Consider the following 25,863-nt stretch of genomic DNA (forward strand, 5'->3'; position numbering starts at 1 on the left):
GTCACAGATAAGAACTTTACTGGGTCAGGAGAGCAGAGGAGAGGAGGTGTAGGTTGGAGAACAGGCACCAAGGGATATGAATAAAAATAAAATAAAGAGAGATAAAGAGATCTCTGCGGTGTTAATATGTTGTATTCCTGTCCTCCAACAGCCAGCGCTGTTCCAGACTGAACTGGATTTACAAAAAGGTGGATTGTGGTCTACATCTCATGCAGTTCCCCAGAGAAAACACTCCAGTGCATTTCTACTGTTGGGCCGGTGCTTTAATCATATCATATTCAATGTAATGTACAATAATTGTTATTTCCATGTTTTTGTTGCATTACAAACTGCTCATTAAACACTCCTGGGTTTGGCTTCACTGTTGTTGTTGTTATTGTTGTGTGTGTTCATTTGTTTCCAGATGTTTCCAGATGTTTTACTGATCACACTTTAACAGTCTGGTACTCAGACTGACTTTGACTGAACTTAGAGACATTTCTTCAAACTTTTACATCTGAATGAGTTTTATAACAGATTTATGTTCTTTGCTCTGTGCTGAAGCAGAAAATCCATCGTTTCCAGTTAATTCTCTATGGAGCTGTGGACCCATAACCCATATATATATATATATACATATATATATACACACAATATATACCGTATATATATACAGTATATATACTGTATATATATACGGTCATGATCAACTAACTGACACTGTGGAAGTATTTAGTACTTAGTTAACAGTAGAGTTGTCATTACTAACAATTTAATAGTTTTAGTAATAACTAAAACTGCTATATAATTCATTAAATATATAACATACATGTACTTTATTAAATATGTTGCATCCATGAATAAATAATAATAATAATAACAAAAATAACAATAATAATTCTAATAAGAATAATAACTTAATTAAATAGCACATTTAAAAACAGTCAAAATAAAAGTAAAAACCTCTTCAACCGTAGGCCTATTTCTCAGGCCTCCTGCCTGAAATGACATGCCCCAAATTAATCATGAATAGCTCCTCAACCATAACGCCTATATGCATATTCCTGGTCTCCTTTGATAGGTAAGAAGCTAAGAATATGAATCCAATGTAAGTAAACCTATATCTATTACCATTCCAGAGTAAATAGAGATGCAATAAAGGAAAAAATAATATTTTCATCCTTGCCTAGTATATAATCTAAATTTAAAAGGCAATATCACCATTATAACCAAGATCCCATAGATAATGATGCAACTGAATGTCTTCTCCTACTCTTTGACTACAACTGTAACTGTAAATTTGATGAAAATACACTAAAATACAACATTTATGATACAATTTATAAAGATATACTCAGGCGGTCTCCATGTTTTGGCCATGTTTACTGTTTACATGTTGACTGTTTACTGGGAATTTTACTTCAAAACACTATTTATTTCAATATAGCCATGTTACAAATAACATAAATCTCCCAAAAACATTGAAATAGTAATAAAAACAATGAATATTGATCAATATTCAATATTCATATATGGGCCACAGAGCTCCATTCTATACAGGCAGATTTATGGAGATCGCTGGGGTCTTTCCTCACACGTGACCTATCGTTGTTTTCAGCTCAGTCAGAGGAACAGAATGGTATACGGCTCATTGGTGTCAGTACTTCGATACAGCCACCAGATGGCGACGAATGCCTGAGCTCCCTCCATAGAGCACGCATACAACTCAATCAAACGCATGCGGTGTACATTGCCTTCCGTTCCGGAGCCGTTCCGATCCCGTGCCCCGGCTGCCGGATCTGGTGGACATTGGGCTTTACGGTAGAAACGTGAGTAACTAAAATCTGCCGTTTTTGGCGAAAATAACATAAGCCTTGGTGAAATATTTTGGCAAGAACATAGGTTTTTGTCAGTATGACTGTAAAATGTTAATTTTGACTGCTACGTTTCCCCGGAAATGGCGGACATGTGTCGTTCCAATTCGTGGTGCGTTTAGGGTCATTGGAAAGCTTGGAATTTCTAGTTTCCAGCGATACCAAGCATGTTATTGTAGACTGACGAGAAAATTATCCCGGATCTTTTGATCACAACTTGTTCTTATATTTACAAAGTTTATATTTGTACGACTTAATTGTTAAAATACTTAGGAATAAGACATAGTTTGGTCAACATACAATTGGTTTACGGATTCTGAAAGCTGAAGACCCCATGTTTTCAAAACAGTATAACATTCATATATTCTATAAATAGACCATCTTCCATCACGATTTTGCTGCAAGATGCGACCGGGGCCCTCGTTAAGAACAAGAGGACAGAGGTGAAGAAGAGCAACATTCAAATCAATACCAGGAAATCCGTAAAATAAAAACCAAAATAAATACTAAGGATAAAATAAAATAAAAATGAAGATAAAAAGATGACATCACATAAAAGCAAGTCTATAAAAACGGGTTTTAAGAAGTGAAGTAAAAGACGTCACAGATTCTGCCGTTGCTCCTCAGGTCGAAAACATTCAGCCTGGACTTTGGAACGGACAGAAGGATCCGAAGACCTGAAGACCTGAAGATCTGAGGACCTGAACACCTGAAGATCTAAAGACCTGAAGACCTGAAGATCTAAAGACCTGAAGACCTGAAGATCTGAGGACCTGAACACCTGAAGATCTAAAGACCTGAAGATCTGAGGACCTGAAGACCTGAAGATCTAAAGACCTGAAGACCTGAAGATCTGAGGACCTGAACACCTGAAGATCTAAAGACCTGAAGATCTGAGGACCTGAAGACCTGAAGATCTGAGGACCTGAACACCTGAAGATCTAAAGACCTGAAGACCTGAAGATCTGAGGACCTGAGGATCTGAGGATCTGGAGATCTGAAGACCTGAAGACCTGAAGACCTGAAGATCTGAAGACCTGAAGATCTGAGGACCCGAGGATCTGAAGATCTGGAGATCTGGAGATCTGAGGATCTGAAGACCTGAAGACCTGAAGATCTGAAGACCTGGGGATCTGAGGATCTGAAGACCTGAAGACCTGAAGATCTGAGGACCTGAGGATCTGAAGATATGAGGACCTGAGGATCTGAAGACCTGAAGATCTGAGGATCTGAGGATCTGAAGACCTGAAGATCTGAGGATCTGACGATCTGAAGACCTGAGGATCTGAGGATCTGAGGATCTGAAGATCTGATGATCTGAGGATCCAAAGATCTGAGAATCTGAGGATCTGGAGATCTGAGGATCTGGAGATCTGAAGATCTGAGGATCTGAGGATCTGAGGATCTGAGGATCTATAAAGGTAAGATATAAGGTAGAAGGCCTTTCAACACAAACTTATCACACATTTATCCAAATATATCATCATTGTTTTGAGAAGACACCAGTTCCTGTCCTGCCTGAATCACTGGAAACATTTGACTCATTCTAAAAAACACTAAAGACCCTGAAGACACAGAAGACAGGAGCCCTGCTGCGTCTTTAGTTAGTTAGGTTAGTAGCCTATTACTTTTAGTATTAGTAGCCTATTAGTACTAGTGTAGTATTAGTAGTATTAGTATAGTATTAGTTTTAGTATTAGTAGCCTATTAGTACTAGTGTAGTATTAGTAGTATTAGTATAGTATTGGTTTTAGTATTAGTATTAGTATTAGTAGTATTAGTATTAGTGTAGTATTAGTAGTATTAGTTTTAGTATTAGTATTAGTACTAGTGTAGTATTAGTAGTACTAGTATAGTATTGGTTTTAGTATTAGTATTAGTATTAGTAGTATTAGTATTAGTGTAGTATTAGTAGTATTAGTTTTAGTATTAGTACTAGTGTAGTATTAGTAGTATTAGTAGCATTAGTATTAGTATTAGTAGTAGTAATAGTATTAGTATTAGTAGTCAAGTCAAGTCAAGTTTATTTATATAGCCCTTTATCACAAGCATGTCTCAGAGGACTTTACAGAGAATGTGTCTAGCTACATCTAACTAAACACAATCAGTGGTGAACAAAATTATGTAGGACAAACATAACGAAAAGCACAAGGTAAGCAGGAGCAGATTTAGCAAGACAAACAATCTACCTGTTCTACATAGCCTAACCCACCCGGTAGTAGTATTATTAGTATTAGTAGTATTAGTATTAGTAGCATTAGCATTAGTATTAGTAGTAATAGTATTAGTATTAGTAGTATTAATATTAGTAGAAGTATTAGTATTAGTAGCATTAGTATTAGTAGCATTAGTATTAGTATTAGTAGTAGTATTAGTATTAGTAGCATTAGTATTAGTATTAGTATTAGTATTAGTAGCATTAGTATTAGTATTAGTATTAGTAGTAGTATTAGTATTAGTAGCATTAGTATTAGTATTAGTATTAGTATTAGTATTAGTAGCATTAGTATTAGTATTAGCATTAGTAATAGTATTAGTATTATTAGTATTAATATTAGTATTATTAGTATTAGTATTAGTATTGGTAGTATTAGTATTGATATTAGTATTAGTAGTATTAGTATTAGTATTAGTAGCATTAGTATTAATATTAGTATTACCATTACCATTAGCATTTACCTGAAGTGACACAGGGTGGCGCATCACGCGCTTCACTCACCTGACTGAAAGCAAATTAGATGGGGCTTTTATTTTGACAGTGAAAGTGTACCCGGAAGTATTCTGTTGTAAAGTTCCGGGTCGCGGGTCCGCTGAGCTGTCCCGACGGTCTGATGTGTAACGGACTTTCCAGCTGAGCCGCGGGTTGATAATAATAATAATAATAACAATAATAATAATAATGCTGTCGGCTCGTCAGGCCGCTGCTGTGTGTTTCACAGCGACTGTTTTCATCTGCGTCCTGCGTCCCGCCGCCGCCTGGGACTCGGACTTGGAGCTGTTCGACCTGGTGGAGGAAATCCCGCAGACATTTTATCAGTTCCTGTCAGTGGAGCAGGTCCGTTATGTTGCTGCTGCTTTAGCTAAGTGCTAACTCTCTGTCTGCTGCTGTAACAGCCAGTATCTCCATGGCAACCACATAGCATTAGCCACCGGCTTTTACACCGCTAAGCTAACTAGCTAGCTCGTTGCTAATGCTAACTAATATGTGCCACGCAGACACAGTTAACCCAGCTAGCTAACCTAGTTAACTAACCCAGCTAATCTAGTTTGTCAACTAAGCTGACTAATTAACCCAGCTAACTAGACTAGCTACCAAATCAAACTGGCTAACTGTCCATGTAACCAACCCAGATGACAAAACCAGTAACTAACTAGCCTGCTGGTACAGTTAGTGTTGTGTAGTTTGGATCTGAGCTAACTAGCTGAGCTAGCTGTTAGCTAGCTGTTATCTCTGTACCAGACTCCATTCAGTCATCTGGCAGCTGTTGCGATCTACTGGTGAATTCAGCATGTAGAAAAGGAACAAGCAGCATGAATTTTAATAAAGTCTCACTCTGCTCACCACAGTGTGCTTTAGTAGAACCAGTTCAACTGGTTTTAGTAGAACCAGTTCAACTGGTTAAATTATACTGGAAAGTGCTGCTTGGTGTGAAGAGTGGATCCTAATGATGGTAAAGGTCTAAAATCTTGTACTCCCTGGTAGTTTTGAACGAGGTGTAATGAACCAGCCAGGTTAGCAGCGGGTTAGCAGTTAGCCCGTTAGCAGTTAGCCCGCATCACAACACTCAGCTTTCTAAATTCAGGGTCTGTTAACTTGACCAACTGTTTCAGTAAAGTCTTTAGGGAAGAGAAGCTCAACTCTAATCAGTGATGTCATCACAGCATGGAGCTGCTCCATTGATAATAAATGGAAGAGTAATTATGTGGAAAGAGAATGTTTGTCTGAGCTTCTACATGTAAATGAAGGTTATTATATAGCAGAACTAAAAATAATGACCCAGAAAATGTACAAAGAACTTAGATGAGCTTATCAGTCAGGATAATACTGACACAGAGTCAGCCTCTTTAATTCAACAAAAGTTAACAGAACCAGCTGTTGGTGATGTTCTTTTCATCTCTGGCTCCATTCAGTAGTTTGTTGTGTTTCTCTTCTTGGTGGATAACTGGCCTATCATAGACAAGGTGACGTCACCTCCAGATATTTCCAGCAGCTGCAGTGGAGTTTGATATGAGAAAATGTTTCAGGATGTAAAACATCAGCGGTAAACGTCAGGTTTTGGTGTCAGTCCCTCAGAATCAAAGAGTGAGGGCTTCTTTCTAGAGCCGCCATTTTGCACCAAGAGACGTTCAACAATCATACAGAAATCCATCGTAGAAGAGGAGAGAGACCAATTTCTCCACCGCAGGAGCAGGAGAGAGACCAGAATGCAATGTAGCAGAGAGACAGGAAGGAGAGAAAAGAGGAGAGAAAATGAGAAGAAACGTCATGTTTGTAGACTGAAAAACTCTCTCTCTCCACCTACATGTAAAACCCACAGGAAAGAGGCTCCACCAATAAACTAAATTACAACAGTTCATCATAAAATAGCTGTAATGTCTCTAACAGTGGAATGTGAGTTTCTTATTTTTGTTTTTACATGTCAGTTTGTCTTCCTCCTGCTGAGTTTAGGATGCTTCGTCTGCAGAGATCAAGAAGGCGTATCGCCGGCTGTCTCTCTCTCTTCATCCAGACAAGAACAAGGATGAGAACGCTGAAACCCAGTTCAGACAGGTAGGGTCTTCTTCATCTCTCTGATATTGTCAGACATTTCTGTTCATGTCAGGTTTCCTCCGCAGTAACATTCAGTCCAGGCTGAAGAAAGACTCCGCTGTATCACATGAATCCAGCAGAACCAAACCAGACCAGGGTCCCGTTTCACGTACCTGGCTAACTCAGTTAACCGGATAAGTTTGTTGACAATTTGGCATAAGCCCAGGATTTTCCATTTCACGAAGCGAGATAACAATTTAGCCAGACTTGTTACCAGGGCAACAGAGCCTTAAGCCCAAACCTGCAAAAACCCAGGTTAAAGTTTAAGTTAGCTGGATAGTCTGAACACATACAAGCCAGAAATCACACACAGCCAACAGCAGAAATGATTGCAGCGTTTATAAGAGCGGTTCTGGATCGATCATTATAAGGAGCATTTAGAAGGGAACATGTTTGTATTGATCCTTTAGCGCACGCAAATAATTATCTTTATGAACGCTATCGATTTAGTCGTGAGTGAATGATTTACCTGCAGCAATTAATAGATAGCAATTAATAAATTAATTAATTTATATCCACAGCATAAATGTACAGTGTCTCATAACGTTCAGACAATATTGAGAGCAATAGTAACAACTCTGATGCAAATAAGTTAGTTAGTTTATTGTCCTCAGAGAGGAAATTCTTTTCACAGTTGATGGACGCACGAAAACAGTTCAAAGACATGATACAAAATAACAAAACACACACGATCAATAAACAGAAACTCAAAAATACATTGACATTGTACAGTGGTACAGAGACAAAGTCATACTGACATTGTACAAACAAGTTACAAAAAGTTAATATTCACCGGGACGGGGGGGTGTTCCTATTTAAAGCTGGTATGGCAGAAGGGACAAAGCTCTTGCTGAAGCGGGCCGTCCTGCACATGGGCACTCTGTATCTACGACCAGAGGGAAGGAGGGTGAAGTGCCGGTGAAGTGGGTGTTCTGGGTCCTGTGCGGTTATGTGTGCTTTACGGGTCAGAGTTTTGGTGGTACGGTCGGATAAGTTGGGAGTGGGAAGGCCGATTAGTTTGGTTGCTGAATGGGTGATTTTTAGGAGTCTGTTCTTATTAGCAACTGTCAGCATGTTGAAAAAGCAGATGGCACCATACAGAAGAACTGGCTCAATGATACTGTGATGCAGGAGGAGGAGGAGATGGGGTTGGACGGACAGATGTTTTAATTTGCGGATGGCTGAGAGTCTCTGTTGGCAGCGTCTGTGAATGTCCGTGGTCTGCTGATTGAAGCTGAGGTTATTGTCCAGTGTGATTCCAAGGTATTTGAAGGCCTCAACCACCTCTACCTTCTCTCCCTTAGTTATGGTGTGGCTGGGGGTATGATCCGGTGTTGCAGGAGGGCTTATGAGCAGTTCTTTGGTTTTTGAGATGTTGAGGTGTAGAAAGTTATTGTCGCACCATGTGCTGAAGTGGGATATGGAGTGCTGGTAGGCAGAGAGAGAGTCCTTGTCATTGAGCAGTGCGAGGATGGCTGTGTCATCTGCATATTTGAAGTAGATGGTAGTGGGAGACGCGCTTTGGCAAATAATAATGTCCACTTGGTGACCGCATGGTTTGTCAGCTAAATTGTTATAACTTCATGACAGATTGTCCAATCATCATGAAACTTGGTGAACATGTTCAGATATCATCAATAACCACGTGTGCAAAGCTGTTTTAAGATTGAACAGTAGGGGGCGCCACAAATGCCATTCATTCATTCATTCATTCATTCATTCATATTTTTATATTTGATTTTCAGTTGTTGTCAGGTCCTTTTCTTGCCACTGCCAGACGCCCGGGGAAGTAATTAAAAATAATATAGCCTACTATTTAATATTTCAGTTTGGTGACATTATTAGAAAGTGTCCAAATATTATGGGCTTACAATCACTTTACAATTTACCAGAATGAAATTAGCCACACTCTTTAGTGAATAAAAGTTTTTTTATTCACCAAAGAGTGAAAAGTTTTTTATGTTCTCTGCCTCCATCCTCCCTCATTTTAGCCGCTCTGCCAGTGTTGGATTTTCTGGATAATATTGTTTTTTCTTCCGGTGACAAAAATATAATTTGCTAAACTGAAACCACAAAAAAAAATCAAAGCAATATACAGGTTACATTATGAGAATTCAAAAAAGGTGTTGCTTTGGTCAATTTCAATATGTTACGTCATCCTGCAAAGGTATCCTCACCTCGTCTCATGTCCATATAAGGAGTGTGATCATGTTTTTGGCGTGCGATTCATCTCCCCTTTGTAGCAGAGCAGGTGCGCACAGTTATCCAAGATGATTTAATGCGGGATTGACTAATCAAATCTGAATCCACGTTCGTGAAACCGACTAAGCCTGAGCTCAATTGATAAGATAATTTGATACGGCACGCGTCCAATTATCCTGGATTGTTTAAGCCACGTACGTGAAACAGGGCCCAGACCAAACCAACCCAGAACAAACCAAATATATGCGCTGAAGTGTTTAGCTTGTTGCTAGCAAAAATACTACTTAGACTAGAAAACGGTTACAGAAATCAACGGACCCAGTGCCATTAGAGACATAAATATACGAAGGTAAAAATGGACCGACTTTTAAAATCCTGCTTTAAACGTAGACTGTGACAGAGACGATTATGTGAAACCCCGTTCATTTTCCCTACGGAGAAATCGCTATGGAACCGTGAGCCATATTTGGGCAAGGTTGACGTCATTCGACTTACGAGGTCTATACAAACAAGGCGCTTTATTTCTTTATTTCTTCATGTCACCCTGAGGAGAAACCTCATGTCACCCCGAGGAGAAACCTCACGTCACCCCGAGGAGAAACCTCACGTCACCCCGAAGAGAAACCTCATGTCACCCCGAGGAGAAACCTCACGTCACTGAGGAGAAACCTCATGTCACTGAGGAGAAACCTCATGTCACCCTGAGGAGAAACCTCATGTCACCCCGAGGAGAAACCACATGTCACCCCGAGGAGAAACCACACGTCACTGAGGAGAAACCTCACGTCACCCCGAGGAGAAACCTCACGTCACCCCGAGGAGAAACCTCACGTCACCCCGAGGAGAAACCTCACGTCACCCCGAGGAGAAACCACACGTCACTGAGGAGAAAGCTCTCGTCACTGAGGAGAAACCTCATGTCACCCTGAGGAGAAACCTCATGTCACTGAGGAGAAACCTCATGTCACTGAGGAGAAACCTCATGTCACCCTGAGGAGAAACCTCATGTCACTGAGGAGAAACCTCATGTCACTGAGGAGAAACCTCATGTCACCCTGAGGAGAAACCTCATGTCACTGAGGAGAAACCTCATGTCACTGAGGAGAAACCTCATGTCACCCTGAGGAGAAACCTCATGTCACCCTGAGGAGAAACCTCATGTCACTGAGGAGAAACCTCATGTCACCCCGAGGAGAAACCTCATGTCACTGAGGAGAAACCTCATGTCACCCTGAGGAGAAACCTCATGTCACTGAGGAGAAACCTCACGTCACCCCGAGGAGAAACCTCACGTCACCCTGAGGAGAAACCTCATGTCACTGAGGAGAAACCTCATGTCACCCTGAGGAGAAACCACACGTCACTGAGGAGAAACCTCACGTCACCCCGAGGAGAAACCTCACGTCACCCCGAGGAGAAACCACATGTCACTGAGGAGAAAGCTCTCGTCACTGAGGAGAAACCTCACGTCACTGAGGAGAAACCTCACGTCACCCCGAGGAGAAACCATACGTCACTGAGGAGAAACCTCACGTCACCCCGAGGAGAAACCATACGTCACTGAGGAGAAACCTCATGCTGCAGCTACCCCTGGTCAGTCTGGAGAACCAGCACTGAGAGTCCTGACCTCCTCCTGCAGCAGCTGGATGGTTCAGGTTTTCCTGCGTTGTAAATGTTGGGCTCCAAACTGAAATTCTGAGCCAAATGTTTTAAAGTAATGTAATCTGCTCAGGATGTTTTCCACAGCAGATTGATGGATGAGAGCCGGTGTGTTTCTGCAGCCTGAACTCTTCTGTTCTTCTTCTGTGTTGCAGCTGGTTTCCATCTATGAAGTCCTGAAGGACGAGGAGAGAAGACAGAGGTCAGCTCCATCTTTCTGCTTTAGAACAAAAAACAGAACCACAACTGATCCAGTTCACTAATGAAGTTTCTCTGCCTCACAAACTGACATTTTAACCGGTTTACTGACTGCAGTTGGGATTTATGTATATATTGACTTTGTTTTTTTTATGTGTGTGTATTGACTGTGTGTGTGTGTGTGTGTGTGTGTGTGTATTTGCTGTGTGTGTATTGACTGTGTGTATGTGTGTGTGTATTGACTGTGTGTGTGTGTGTGTGTATTGACTGTGTGTGTGTGTGTCTGTGTGTATTGACTGTGTGTGTGTGTGTCTGTGTGTATTGACTGTGTGTGTGTGTGTCTGTGTGTATTGACTGTATGTGTCTGTGTGTATTGACTGTGTGTGTGTCTGTGTATTGACTGTGTGTGTGTGTGTGTGTGTATTGACTGTGTGTGTGTGTGTGTTGACTGTGTGTGTGTCTGTGTATTGACTGTGTGTGTGTGTGTGTGTGTGTATTGACTGTGTGTGTGTGTGTGTGTTGACTGTGTGTGTGTGTGTCTGTGTGTATTGACTGTGTGTGTGTGTGTTTCTGTGTGTATTGACTGTGTGTGTGTGTGTCTGTGTGTATTGACTGTGTGTGTGTGTCTGTGTGTATTGACTGTGTGTGTGTGTGTCTGTGTGTATTGACTGTGTGTGTGTGTGTGTGTGTGTGTATTGACTGTGTGTGTGTGTGTCTGTGTGTATTGACTGTGTGTGTGTGTGTCTGTGTGTATTGACTCTGTGTGTGTGTGTGTCTGTGTGTATTGACTCTGTGTGTGTGTGTGTGTGTATTGACTCTGTGTGTGTCTGTGTGTATTGACTCTGTGTGTGTGTGTGTGTGTGTATTGACTCTGTGTGTGTCTGTGTGTATTGACTCTGTGTGTGTGTGTGTGTGTATTGACTCTGTGTGTGTGTGTGTGTATTGACTCTGTGTGTGTGTGTGTGTGTGTATTGACTCTGTGTGTGTCTGTGTGTATTGACTCTGTGTGTGTGTCTGTGTGTATTGACTCTGTGTGTGTGTGTGTGTGTATTGACTCTGTGTGTGTGTGTGTGTATTGACTCTGTGTGTGTCTGTGTGTATTGACTCTGTGTGTGTGTGTGTGTGTGTATTGACTCTGTGTGTGTGTGTGTGTATTGACTCTGTGTGTGTGTGTGTCAGGTATAATGACATCCTGGTGAACGGTCTCCCTGACTGGCGGCAGCCGGTCTTCTACTACCGGCGGGTGAGGAAGATGAGTAACGCTGAGCTGGCCTTCCTCCTCTTCCTCATCCTCACTGTGGGACACTACGCCGTCATCTGGTCCATCTACCTGGAAAAGCAGCTGGTGAGAGCCAATCGGCACCGTCCATACACCGAGACAGCCAATCGGCATCGGTCATCTCCTCAGATCCCCACTGCCCGGTCCGACCAATCAGGGCTGCGGTCGGATGTGCGGGCGTGTGATTGGCTGAGAGGCTTTGATCTGTCGGTACAGTAGACTGAAATCTGTTTGAATTCTCCTGTTTTAATTTATTCTGATCTGTTTCAGGACGAACTGCTGAGCAAGAAGAAGAAAGAGAAGAAGAAGAAGCTGAACTCCAAACCTGCGGAGGAGCTCAGGTGTTTCGGTCAGGAGAAGACGGACAGGTCGGTCTGAAACCACTTCAGCCCCTTTCACACATGAAACCGTAAAAGAGCCGGATTAAGTTTTCCGGTAAAGGCTTCAGTTCCTGTCGTTCACTCAAGACCAGTCAGGCCTTTCTGTTTTTTAACATAATGCTGCCGTTCACACAATACTAAATTCCTCTGTTGTTCCCGGAAATGACCTTTAACCTCCGGAGTCTCTGCAGTTTGAAACACGTTGGCTGATCTCTCCGTCCGCCCGACTCCCAGGATCTCTCTGATCTCTCCGTCCGCCCGACTCCCAGGATCTCTCTGATCTCTCCGTCCGCCCGACTCCCAGGATCTCTCTGATCTCTCCGTCCGCCCGACTCCCAGGATCTCTCTGATCTCTCCGTCCGCCCGACTCCCAGGATCTCTCTGATCTCTCCATCCGCCCGACTCCCAGGATCTCTCTGATCTCTCCGTCCGCCCGACTCCCAAGATCTCTCTGATGTCTCCGTCTGTCCGGCTCCACATGTCCCTCTGCAGTGAAGCTGCAGCCGGTCGTCCGGTGGTTTGTTTCCCTCCTACAGTTCAACAACACAGCGTCCGGACGTTGTGCTTGTTCGGTTTGTGTATTTTTTTGGTCATTCTATTTTCTTTTCAGAAACAGAAATTAAAAATGAATGGTGATTTGATTTTCATTTCAAAATCTACAAATGAAATGGAAGGCGTTTTCCTGGTCAGAAACGGCAGATAAAACATTTATAAAGGACTTAATTTTCCTTTACCCCTTCAAGATGAAGCAGTGTTTTATAAATATGAAGAAAAGACATGAAGCAGATAATAACCAGGTTGTGATAACCAGGTTGTGGGAATGTGCGAACCTGGGCATAAACCCCAGTCATGTGTACGTCGCTTTGGATAAAAGCGTCTGCCAAATGGTCATCATCACGGGCCAGAAAAATCAGACTCGTTAATAATAGCTGGTTGATTGATCATACAGCAGTAGGTCTAATTATGATCCCATATGTGCGATATTCTAATATCCACGTGTTGGAGCTTTCGCAGCACTCAGGAATAGGAAGGTGAAATTATTCCAGACAGGATGATGGATTAGTAAAATGGTCTTTGAACATATTTTCTATCAGAAATAAAGTCTATTACTGAATTAAACAGCGCCTCCCTCTTTGCTACTTCTGTCTCTCTCTCTCTCTCTCTCTGTCTCTCTCTCTCTCTCTCTCTCTGTGCTGAAAGACTCACAGCAGCAGCTTCTCAGCCCCAAAACAGGCTTTTTCGTTAGTTTTCTTGCTATTTTATTTTCTGTTTTACAAAGAAAAAAGGAAAATCAAGTCCTTTATAAATGTTGTATTTGCCGTTTCTGACCAGGAAAATGAAAAATACTTTCTATTTCCGTTTTTCAGTTGTGGATTTTTAAATGAAAATCAAATCATCATTCTGTTTTCATTTGTTAATTTCTGTTTCTGTAAAGAAAATAGAATGACCAAACAATACACAGACAGGTTTGTGCTGTTAATGCTCTGGCATCGTTCACACAGACGGTCGATATGGATCTTTACTGTAACGTTACGTTGTCCGGACCAGAGAAACTGAAGAACTGATTTACTGGCATTTCACCACCGGCTGCTGTTCACATGGTTCACGTGTCTGAAAGGGGCTTTACTGTTACGGAGATCGAACCTGTGGCCTTTCAGTAACGGGACGTCTCTCCGACTGCTGGAGTTTTAGTGATGGTGAAATATTCCATGATATTAAAGTCAAGTCCAGTTTATTTGGCTTTTCCGTCATGTGCCACAGTCGTCATGTGCCACAGTCGTTATTTGCCACAGTCTGTTGGTTCAGCTGGTTTCTGACTCCTCCTGTTTCAGTATTTTTGTAGCTTTTCATCTCATTTTTTATTGTTTTCGTTGTGGTTCTTCTCTTGGGTGATGAACACAACTATGCAAGTTTGACATCATTATGAACTCTACTGCTCCAGTTCCAGCTGGAGGTTCTGGAGCTACGACCCAAAGGAGTTCAAGGAGAAGAGCCAGCTTTTCCCCTTGCCAGCTTTTCCCCCTGCCAGCTGTTCCCCCTGTCATCTGTTCCCACTGCCAGCTGTTCCCACTGCCAGCTGTTCCCCCTGCCAGCTGTTCCCCCTGCCATCTGTTCCCATTGCCAGCTGTTCCTCCTGTCAGCTGTTCCCCCTGCCAGCTGTTCCTCCTGCCATCTGTTCCCCCTGCCAGCTGTTCCCCCTGCCAGCTGTTCCCCCTGCCAGCTGTTCCCCCTGCCAGCTGTTCCTCCTGCCATCTGTTCCCCCTGCCAGCTGTTCCCCCTGCCAGCTGTTCCCCCTGCCAGCTGTTCCCCCTGCCATCTGTTCCCCTTGCCAGCTGTTCCCCCTGCCAGCTGTTCCCCTGCCAGCTGTTCCCCCTGCCAGCTGTTCCCCCTGCCAGCTGTTCCCCCTGCCATCTGTTCCCATTGCCAGCTGTTCCCCCTGCCAGCTGTTCCCCCTGCCAGCTGTTCCTCCTGCCAGCTGTTCCTCCTGTCATCTGTTCCCACTGCCAGCTGTTCCCACTGCCAGCTGTTCCCCCTGCCAGCTGTTCCCCCTGCCATCTGTTCCCATTGCCAGCTGTTCCCCCTGCCAGCTGTTCCCCCTGCCAGCTGTTCCTCCTGCCAGCTGTTCCTCCTGTCAGCTGTTCCCCCTGCCAGCTGTTCCCCCTGCCAGCTGTTCCCCTGCCAGCTGCCCCCTGCCAGCTGTTCCCCCTGCCAGCTGCCCCCTGCCAGCTGTTCCCCTTGCCAGCTGTTCCCCCTGCCAGCTTTTCCTCCTGCCAGCTGTTCCCCCTGCCAGCTTTTCCTCCTGCCAGCTGTTCCCACTGCCAGCTGTTCCCCCTCTCAGCTGTTCCCCCTGCCAGCTTTTCCCCCTGTCAGCTGTTCCTCCTGCCAGCTGTTCCTCCTGCCAGCTGTTCCCCCTGCCAGCTGTTCCCCCTGTCAGCTGTTCCCCCTGCCAGCTGTTCCTCCTGCCAGCTGTTCCCCCTGCCAGCTGTTCCCCCTGCCAGCTGCCCCCCCCACTGTTCCCCCTGCCAGCTGTTCCCCCTGCCAGCTGTTCCCCCTGCCAGCTGCCCCCCCCCACTGTTCCCCCTGCCAGCTGTTCCCCCTGCCAGCTGCCCCCCCACTGTTCCCCCTGCCAGCTGTTCCCCCTGCCAGCTGTTCCCCCTGCCAGCTGCCCCCCCCACTGTTCCCCCTGCCAGCTGTTCCCCCTGCCAGCTGACCCCCCGCTGTTCCCCCTGCCAGCTGTTCCCACTGCCAGCTGTTCCCCCTGCCAGCTGTTCCCTGTCAGCTTTTCCTCCTGCCAGCTGTTCCCCCTGCCAGCTGTTCCCCCTGTCAGCTGTTCCTCCTGTCAGCTGTTCCCCCTGCCAGCTTTTCCTCCTGCCAGCTGTTCCTCCTGCCAGCTGTTCCCCCTGCCAGCTTTTCCTCCTGCCAGCTGTTCCCCCTGCCAGCTTTTCCTCCTGCCAGCTGTTCCTCCTGCCAGCTGTTCCCCCTGCCAGCTTTTCCTCCTGCCAGCTGTTCCCCCTGCCAGCTTTTCCTCCTGCCAGCTGTTCCCCCTGCCAGCTTTTCCTCCTGCCAGCTTTTCCTCCTGCCAGCTGTTCCCCCTGCCAGCTGTTCCCCCTGCCAGCTTTTCCTCCTGCCAGCTGTTCCCCCTGTCAGCTGTTCCTCCTGTCAGCTGTTCCCCCTGCCAGCTGTTCCTCCTGCCAGCTGTTCCCCCTGCCAGCTTTTCCTCCTGCCAGCTGTTCCCCCTGCCAGCTTTTCCTCCTGCCAGCTGTTCCTCCTGCCAGCTGTTCCCCCTGCCAGCTTTTCCTCCTGCCAGCTGTTCCCCCTGCCAGCTTTTCCTCCTGCCAGCTGTTCCCCCTGCCAGCTTTTCCTCCTGCCAGCTTTTCCTCCTGCCAGCTGTTCCCCCTGCCAGCTGTTCCCCCTGCCAGCTTTTCCTCCTGCCAGCTGTTCCCCCTGCCAGCTGTTCCTCCTGCCAGCTGTTCCCCCCCCCTTTCACCACTGTTCCCCCTGCCAGCTGTTCCTCCTGCCAGCTGTTCCCCCTGCCACCTCTGCTTCTGCTCACAGATCTAATGAATGGAAACTAAAGGTTATATTATGTTGTGTTTCTTGTCTGCAGAGTTCAGGACAAACCTCACTGGCAGGACATCCTTCCTCTCAAGCTCAGTATCTGGCTGTACCTGTCAATCAAAGCACTGCCTCAGACCATCCAGGTACTGTAGGATCAACTGTCTGTCTGTCTGTCTGTCTGTCTGATCAGGCTTTTTGTGTTGTTGAATGTGTGTGTGTGTGTGTTTTCCAGGAGGTGAAGCAGTATTATGAAGACTATAAGGAGATGAAGATGAAGGAGAGAGAGGAAGCTGAGGCCATGGCCGAACAGGAAGCTACTCAAAGTAAAATAATTAACTGGATTCCCTCTTTCTGCACAGTTTTAGTTCCTCTGCAGTATGAAGCTTTAAAGGTTAAACATGGAGCTACCACTGCAGGATGGATGTTAGTATATTGGTAAATATTGGTGTATGGGCACAATACATTTTACCCATTTATGATGATAAAACATTTACAAAGTGCTTTACAGACAGTGAGATATAAATAACTAAAAGCTAGTTTGGTAAACAATAAAAATGTCAGACATGAATCCTAACAGGGTTACAGAAGAATACAACAGTCTGGTCTTTTCTGTAGTTACAGAGCTTTAGGAAAGCATGCAGCTCTTTGCCTCTCCATGTTTCAGGCTACTGTACTGAATATACTGGAGAATGTTCTGTAGCTTTGCAGCAGCTGTATTTCCAGGTCATTGATATGACATCACTTCCTTTTTGACTGATGTAAACCCTCAGGAGAAAAGAGGCCAAAGGTCAAGAAGCCAAAGGTTGAGTTTCCTGTGTACGAACCGTCATCAGAGAGTCTTTACCAGAGCTACGAGCAGGAAACCTCCATCGAGGAGATTGAAGACCAGATGGACGACTGGCTGGAGGAGCGCCGGGCCGGCAAGAAGAAGGTCTGTAGTCTTGTTAATAACACGTTAATTATGTGATAATAAAGGTAATAACAGGTTCATTATCTGACTGTTAATAACAGGTCAGTTATCTAGTGATGTTAATAACAGGTTAACCAAATAATAATAACATTATTAACAGGTAAATTAAACAATAATAACAATATATTAATTATCTGACTGTTAACAGGTTCATTGTCTAATGTTAATAACAGTTTAATTATCTGATAATAACATGAATAGGTTAATTATCTAATAATCTTAACATGTTAATTATCTGATGATGTTAATAGCAGGTTAATTATCTAGTGATGTTAACATGAATAACTACATAATATTCTGATGTTAACATTAATAACAGGTTAATATTCTGATGCTGTTAACATTAGTAACTAGTTAATTATCTAATAATGTAAACATTAATAATTAGTGAACATTCTGATAATGTTAACATTAATAATTAGTGAATGTTCTGATAATGTTAACAGTTAATATTCTATGGGATGGGACGATGTAATCTCACGATTCGATTCAGCCGCGACTCGATGTGATAAAAGTCAGATGAATACAAAGTTTGATTGTACAACATTGCAATTATTTATTTGACCAAACTAGAAATCTTTTTATCGATGTTTTTGTTGCAGTGGTAAAGAAGAATAGTCGCCCAGTCAGAATAAAGATGGCTCATATAACCTCCTCAATCAGAACAAACTGCCCATTCTGAATGAAGCTTCAGTCTGTTAGAGAGAGCTGTTTCACTCTTTCATAACATTCATCATGTAAACACTCGTTCTGATCACTGTCTTTAGTTGGACCAGGCCGCCTGTTCTGAACCCCGGGGCGGCGGGTGCTGACTCCGCTCACCTGGGCCAGTTCCGGCGTATGCCGGTGACAATTACAAGTGCACCCAATCACTGCGGCGCAAAACAAAACGTGTTTCTGACACTTTTGGAGTCGTATGTTGTGATGAAGCTGCTGCTTCGTCAGAGAGAACAGCTGTAAAGCTCCAGACGCAGAGCCATCTGTTAAAAACTAAAGCCCATGTTAGATTCTGTACACTGTATTTATGTCTGAAACTTTTACTGTGATTCCATACTGTGGAGCATGTAAACACACCATGCGATCCTTATTTAGCGTTCATGTAAACACATTTAATTCAGAATGAATAAATATGGATCATGTGACCGCAGCCTCTCGGCTGTCTGGACTCAGCTGCTGCTGCTGCTGTTGCTCCAGATCTGGATCAGAACATCAGAGTGAGTTTGACTGTGGCTGCAGGTCTGTCAGTCGCTGTAGAGCTGCTGTGAAGAAGCTGGATCAGAACATCAGAGTGAGTTTGTCTGTGGCTGCAGGTCTGTCAGTCGCTGTAGAGCTGCTGTGAAGAAGCTGGATCAGAACATCAGAGTGAGTTTGTCTGTGGCTGCAGGTCCGTCAGTCGCTGTAGAGCTCCTGTGAAGAAGCTGGATCAGAACATCAGAGTGAGTTTGTCTGTGGCTGCAGGTCCGTCAGTCGCTGTAGAGCTCCTGTGAAGAAGCTGCCACTCGTCTCACCGGCCAAGCTCTGCTCACATATCCTCTTCCTTCTCCTCCATGTCTGCCGCTTGGCTTTGTGGTTTTGCACTGCAGACTGTTTGTTGCTCCCTCTGCTGGTCAAACTGTGTGATGGGAGGAGGTGGAGGAGGTGGAGGAGGAGGAAGTGGAAGAGGAGGAGGAGGTGGAGCAGGAGGAGGTGGAAGAGGTGGAAGAGGAGGTGGAGCAGGAGGAGGTGGAAGAGGTGGAGGAGGTGGAGGAGCAGGAGGAGGTGGAAGAGGTGGAGGAGGTGGAAGAGGAGGAGGAGCAGGAGGAGGTGGAAGAGGTGGAGGAGGAGGAGGTGGAGCAGGAGGAGGTGGAAGAGGAGGAGGTGGAGCAGGAGGAGGTGGAAGAGGTGGAGCAGGAGGAGGAGCAGGGGAGAGGCAGATCACATCGATGCACATTGTCATGATTTTACATCTCGAATTATCGTACTACGATATATCGTCCCATCCCTATATTCTAATAATATTAACATTAATAACTACTTAGTATTGTAATGATGCTAACTTTAATGTCAACATACATACAGTTAATATTCTAATAATGTTAATATTCTACTGACGTCAAACAAATAGTTAATATTCTAATGACATTAAATAGATAGTTAATATTCTAATGTCGTTAAACAAATAGTTAATATTCTAATGACATTAAATAGATAGTTAATATTCTACTAATGTTGCCATGAGCAGACAAACTACATGATGAAGGTTCTGGTTCCTGGTTCTCCAGCAGAGTGAAGGTTCTGTTGTGTTCTTTGTTCTGTTGTGGTTCTCCAGCAGAGTGAAGGTTCTGTTGTGTTCTTTGTTCTGTTGTGGTTCTCCAGCAGAGTGAAGGTTCTGTTGTGTTCTTTGTTCTGTTGTGGTTCTCCAGCAGACTGCAGAATGGACGGAGGACGAGCTCAGCCTGCTCAGCAGGTTGATGGTTAAATTCCCAGGAGGAACACCAGGCCGCTGGGAGAAGATCGCCCACGAGCTGGGAAGATCCGTGAGCGAGGTCAGACTCTATTCTATTCTATTCTATTCTATTCTGTTCCCCCTCTTCTCTCTCTGACATAGAGTTAGAGCTGGAAGATCCGTGAGCGAGGTCAGACTCTATTCTATTCTATTCTATTCTATTCTGTTCCCCCTCTTCTCTCTTTGACAGAGTTAGAGCTGGAAGATCCGTGAGCAAGGTCAGACTCTATTCTATTCTATTCTGTTCCCCCTCTTCTCTCTCTGACATAGAGTTAGAGCTGGAACATCCGTGAGCGAGGTCAGACTCTATTCTATTCTATTCTATTCTATTCTATTCTATTCCCCCTCTTCTCTCTCTGACAGAGTTAGAGCTGGAAGATCCGTGAGCAAGGTCAGACTCTATTCTATTCTATTCTATTCTATTCTGTTCCCCCTCTTCTCTCTCTGACAGAGTTAGAGCTGGAAGGTCCGTGAGCGAGGTCAGATTCTGATTCTGTTAATTTCCCCAAGATTAATAAAGATTTGGACTGAACTGAGCCACCAGCAGCCAATCGTCTGGACTGACTGGAATATTTAACAGCGACTTCATGCACTAAATGCACTGGAGATGGATAGTATACCTAAACTCAATTATTTGCTCCAGTCCCTCCTCATTAGTATTCAAGGAAAATACTTCAAACAGTTTGATAAGATATGCAAAGACTTCCGACCCAGGATGCATCTGGAGAGGCTCCAGCCCGCTGTGGAGCAGGGAGGCGCGGGACGTCCCGGCTCCTTCTCTGTTCCTGTGGATATAATATGAGACAGATGGTTAGAGGAGAGGGGGTGTCTCTCTCCACCTGGGAGAGAGAGAGTAGCCTGGTGTCTCCTCTCCTTTTGTCATGCAAATTATCACCAGAACTACAAGCTCCTCCCATCACATCTCATCTACAGTCTGAGTCTGGAGGCTCAACAGGATCCAGTATGAATCCATCTCTTCATTTTGAATCCTCTATTTGGTTAAACCCCAAGCTCTGTAAGGAAAATCTTCCTTTTTATGGAAAGAATGGATTAATAATGGGATTCTCATAAGAGGGGATTGACAGTGTTCCATTTGTCAAACAAATAACTAACCTACACTCACTGGGCACTTTATTAGGAACACCTTACTAATACTGGGCAGGTATCAGCTTTCAGCTCAGTGTCATCCGGCTACCAGAGTGCTATCCTCCTGCAGGTGGGACGTGTTGCGTTCTGATGCTGTTCTGCTCCCTCAGCTGTAAAGAGGTTATCTGAGTTACTGAAGCCTTTCTGTCAGCTCCGACCGGTCTGGTCGTTCTCCTCTGACCTCTCTCATCGACGAGGCGTTTCCGTCCGCAGAACCGCCGCTCGCTGGATGTTTTTTGTTTTTCGCACCGTTCTGTGTGAACTCTAGAGACTGTTGTGCGTGAAAATCCCAGGAGATCAGCAGTTTCAGAAATACTCAAACCGGCCCGTCTGGCACCAACAGCCACGGTCAAAGTCACTGAGATCACATTTTTTCCCCATTCTGATGTTTGATCATGAACTGAAGCTGCTGACCTGTACCTGGATGATCTTATGCATTGCACTGCTGCCACATGATTGGCTGAATGGATAATTGCATGAATAAGCAGGAGTACAGGTGTTCCTAATAAAGTGCTCGGTGAGTGTATATATCTAAAGTGCTCCCTTTAAAGTACTTTGTGTCAAAGATAACATAACTTAAAAATATAAACAGTGCTACACTGTTCTGTTTGTTGTTGCTTTTGTCTACAAGGTGAAGAATAGAAATGAGACTCCTTTTACAGAGAAATCAGCTTTTCTGCCCTCTGCCCTGCTGCATCTCTCTGCTGTCAGTCTCTCCTGTATCTTTACATCGTTAAATCACTATCCTTTGACATTATTATCTACTCTGTTTTACTGCTCAGCAGCTCCTCTGGTCCAGACTGTCCTGCTCCTCCTCAGGACCAGTCCTGTTCCTTCTTTGAAAATATGTTTCAATATTAATCTGGATTGAGGGAGCAAACATTCAGAGTCAGAGTTAAAAAGTTAATATTAACGTTATCGGTATATACTGACTAGCAGCTAGACCGTGTGCTAATCTCAGAAACCCAGCAGTATTCAGAGTAACGTTAACTGTAGGGCTGACCCGGATGCTTCGAAGCTTCAAAGCTTCTACCGTTGCCATGGTAATCGACGTCCAAATCAGTATTCAAATGCTGTGTTTTTTTTGTTTTGTTTTGTTTTTTTTATTCATTGGACGAAAAGTTACGTTTCCATCCTGTACATCTCTGTACACGCGTACAGAAACGCTCTGTATCCGGACATGTCTGGACGTGCCAGGAGATATTCGGGCCGCCACACGTCCGTAATTCCTCGAGAACGCACAACTTTTGTGTACCGGAGATTTCTATTACTGTACACGCCTCGTTAAATGTCAGCTCACTCCCGTATACTGTTGCAAATTACCAGATATCACTGTACACTCACCGGTAATCTCCGTGCACCTGCACACATGGTCCAAATACGTCCAGAAAAGTCAGTTTTCCACCTTAACTCACGTCCAAACACGTCCGGAAGAGGCCGATTATCTCCGCCCACATCAATGTATATTTGCCAGAAAAGTCCGTGGAACACAGGGCTTTCCTGTGCTCAGACTTACTTTCCCGTTGTTCAGGTGTCCTGGATGTGGGTCATGAAGCCTCTTGTTTTTATTCAGTGATTCTATTGGAGTATCTTATGGGGAAAAGATTTAAATGTTGTATTTACTGAGAAAGAATGGGATGCTCAAACCGGTCAGGTTTCAGATGGATGTAAAGCGTCAGCTTGGAATTCATTTTCTCCTTTAGATTTATCTCCCTCCTTAAATGCATTTAAAAGAAAAATAAAAGAGGTTACTTGTTCCCAAGAATGTGCAACACATCAATGCTTTTTAAACATTTTTAAACAGGACAGATCAATATATATTAAGATCGGGCAAATACCTGAAGTTTATCGATAGTAAAACCTGATGTGTGGAGGAACGGCATCGTACCTGCAGATCTGACACCAGATAAGGGTTAGGGTGAGGGTTTTGCTGGTCCAGGTTCCACACTGAGCTGAACTTCATCACATGAGAAACAATACTTTACTGTGTTCATATATATATATATATATATATATATATATATATATATACATATATACATATATAGAAATTATCCAACTGCACAATGTTAGACTTCGTTGTTAACTTACATCTTTATTTTCTTCAGATTAGGCTTGAGAAGCTTAACGGCGCGTTTCGCCAGTTGCTTCCTCAGGTTCGCTCATTGATTGCACAATCACAGGTGTTTAAGAAGACTCAAATTGCATGACTTGGATCCTCGTCACATGATCATACCGTCACTCATTTTAAACATTTTAACCATATAATATTTTTAACCATATAATATATGTAAAAATAGAAGAAAATAGAAAAAACAAAACATTTAGATATAGGTGTAGGCTACACTAGAATACTACTAATCAAAAGCATGAAGGAGTAGCTCCACATTAGTCAAAAGCCATTACTCAAAGGCATTAAATGAATAGGCTACACATTATGACCTGTCCGGAGGGGAGGGGTCTCATCTGTCCCTAAGGTCATACCCGCAGGCAAAAAAGGGAACAAAGTTGAAGTTAATACACTGGAAAAGATACTACCATGTAGAGAAATTATTAAGATCATCATATTAAAGAACATCATATTTAAAGAACACCGTTCTCAAAGAGAACCAACTCTATAGGGAGAGAGGTAAAGTTAATGCAATGAAAAATTACACTTGAAAAGTTAATATGTCAAGTAGTACAATTTAAAGATCACTATCAACTCTACAGGGAGAGTTGAAGACCTCCCAACTATATAAGTTAACCAGAGGCAACACATTTAACAGAAAAAAGAACTAACGTCCAGTGATTCGTTGAGTCCATATGGTTCCATTGTCTTTATATATTGTCTTTATATATATAAATATATATATACACATATATACAGTATATATATTTTGTTGCTTTAATATATATATACTAGTTCGTACCCGGGGATGCGCACGCCACAACTCCGCGCAGACTTGTCAAAAAGGCGTAAACAGCGTAAATTTGGAAAAATGGAAAAATCAGCTCCGTCAGTCCCTGCCTCTGCCAATGCTCAATGCCCATGTGCAGTTTGAGATTGATTGGCCGACCCGTTGAGGAGCAAAATGGATGCGGACAGACGGACGGACAGCGTGTTCCTCATTCTATAGTAGGATTATTATATCCCTCATTATTTGTCTGTCTGTATGTTTATGTTATAAAACTTAAAAATTCAATAAAATAATATAGCTGCAAGCGGCAATTCGAGGGTTCATACCTTTTTTGCGCTCAACAGAAGGAAGCAGCTCAATCGGCCAAAATTAAAGCCGCGAGCAGCAACGAGCGGGTTTCAGGCTTCACAAAGGTGAGCAAAGTCACTTCAGCTAGTTTCATTCTGTTTAAAGAAGGAGCGAGACCAATCACACACTTGTTTCATCATCACAAAGCCGCAGCATTTCAATAATTGCGCACTCAAAGTTCCGCCATTCGTCCCCCCTCCATCGGATTTGAACGAGACTCGGTGTGTATGTTCAGGAGATGGCGCGGGATGTCTCCAGTGAGTTTAATCAGGATTGCTCAAAGGCATCTTGAGTTATGAGCAAATATGTGATAGGCCACGCCCACCTGCACCGATCAATACGGCACTTCAGATTTTGGTTAATACTCGCCCCCAGAGCATGCACACCAATTTTGGTGAAATTCCGTCCACGGGGTTTTCAGGTACATGTTTGTGGCATTTGTGGCGCCCCCTATGGGTCGGGCTCAAAATGTTTCGGGAGACCGGTTCCCAAACACGGACTGAAGTTAGCTACCAAGATTTATGATGATCGGACAAATGGTTAATGAGTTATGGCCAGTATTCGCTAAGCCCCGCCCTTTGTGAAGATATTTTGGTTGATGGCGGCCATGTTTTTCGACCGATCTTGCTCATTTATAATAGAAATGTGTATCGCAGTCCCCCAAGGCTGTATGCCAAATTTGGTGTTGATTTGGTCAAAATCCAAAAAGTAGATGTCACATTTGATGTCATACACGTTTTTCACATTATGCAAATTAGCAACCATCCATCATGGCGGATCTTTAGGTCCAAGAGGCTTTTTTGTAGAGCACATTCAGCTGGACTTGTGTGTCAAATTTCAAGTCAATCGTACTTACGGTGTGAGGGGTGTGGCCTTTCCAAAATCGCGTTTTTGGGCCTTAATTACAGCGCCATCTACGGGCCGACTGGGCTCATATTTCTCGTGAAGCACCTGCACATCAATTCCAGTTATTGGGCCAAGTTTCGTGGTTTTCGTTCATTCCAGTTCACGGGAATTTGAGCCGCAGCGGAAGACAAATAATAATAATAAACCAGCACAAACCCTAAGAAATCATAAAAAACACCTGAGTTAGAAACTGAAGCACGGAAGCGTCAGTGTGATCAGACTGAAGGAAATGTGGCATTAAATCCTCTGACACTAAACTGTTTCTAATGTTTTCTAGTGTTTTCTAATTTTTTCTAGTGTGTTCTAATGTTTTGTAGTGTGTTCTAACTAATCTTTTCTAGTGTGTTCTAATCTTTTCTAATGTGTCCTAATGTTTTCTAGTGTTTTCTAATGTTTTCTAGTGTGTTTTAATGTTTTGTAGTGTGTTCTAACTAATCTTTTCTAATGTGTCCTAATGTTTTCTAGTGTTTTCTAATGTTTTCTAGTGTTTTCTAATGTTTTCTAGTGTGCTCTAACTAATCTTTTCTAGTGTTTTCTAATGTTTTCTAGTGTGTTCTAATGTTTTCTAGTGTGTTCTAGTGTTTTCTAGTGTTTTCTAGTGTGTTCTAACTAATCTTATCTAGTGTTTTCTAATGTTTTCTAGTGTGTTCTAATGTTTTCTAGTGTGT

The 25,863-nt window shown here is 43.5% G+C and overlaps 1 protein-coding gene across 1 annotated transcript in view; it reads left to right on the plus strand.

Moving 5' to 3' along the window:
• Nucleotides 1-4,671: 4,671 nt before the first annotated feature.
• dnajc1 (DnaJ (Hsp40) homolog, subfamily C, member 1) overlaps nt 4,672-25,863 on the plus strand; it is a 25,144-nt gene continuing 3,952 nt past the window's right edge. The window contains 9 exon segments of the mRNA XM_071901239.2: nt 4,672-4,908; nt 6,523-6,624; nt 10,680-10,726; nt 11,902-12,067; nt 12,272-12,369; nt 16,490-16,583; nt 16,673-16,763; nt 17,211-17,371; nt 19,816-19,935. Of these exon segments, the coding sequence (XP_071757340.2) occupies nt 4,753-4,908; nt 6,523-6,624; nt 10,680-10,726; nt 11,902-12,067; nt 12,272-12,369; nt 16,490-16,583; nt 16,673-16,763; nt 17,211-17,371; nt 19,816-19,935 (1,035 nt within the window). The 5' untranslated portion in view covers nt 4,672-4,752.

Source organism: Centroberyx gerrardi, chromosome 13 (assembly GCF_048128805.1).
Source record: "Centroberyx gerrardi isolate f3 chromosome 13, fCenGer3.hap1.cur.20231027, whole genome shotgun sequence".
Classification (NCBI taxonomy): domain Eukaryota; kingdom Metazoa; phylum Chordata; class Actinopteri; order Beryciformes; family Berycidae; genus Centroberyx; species Centroberyx gerrardi.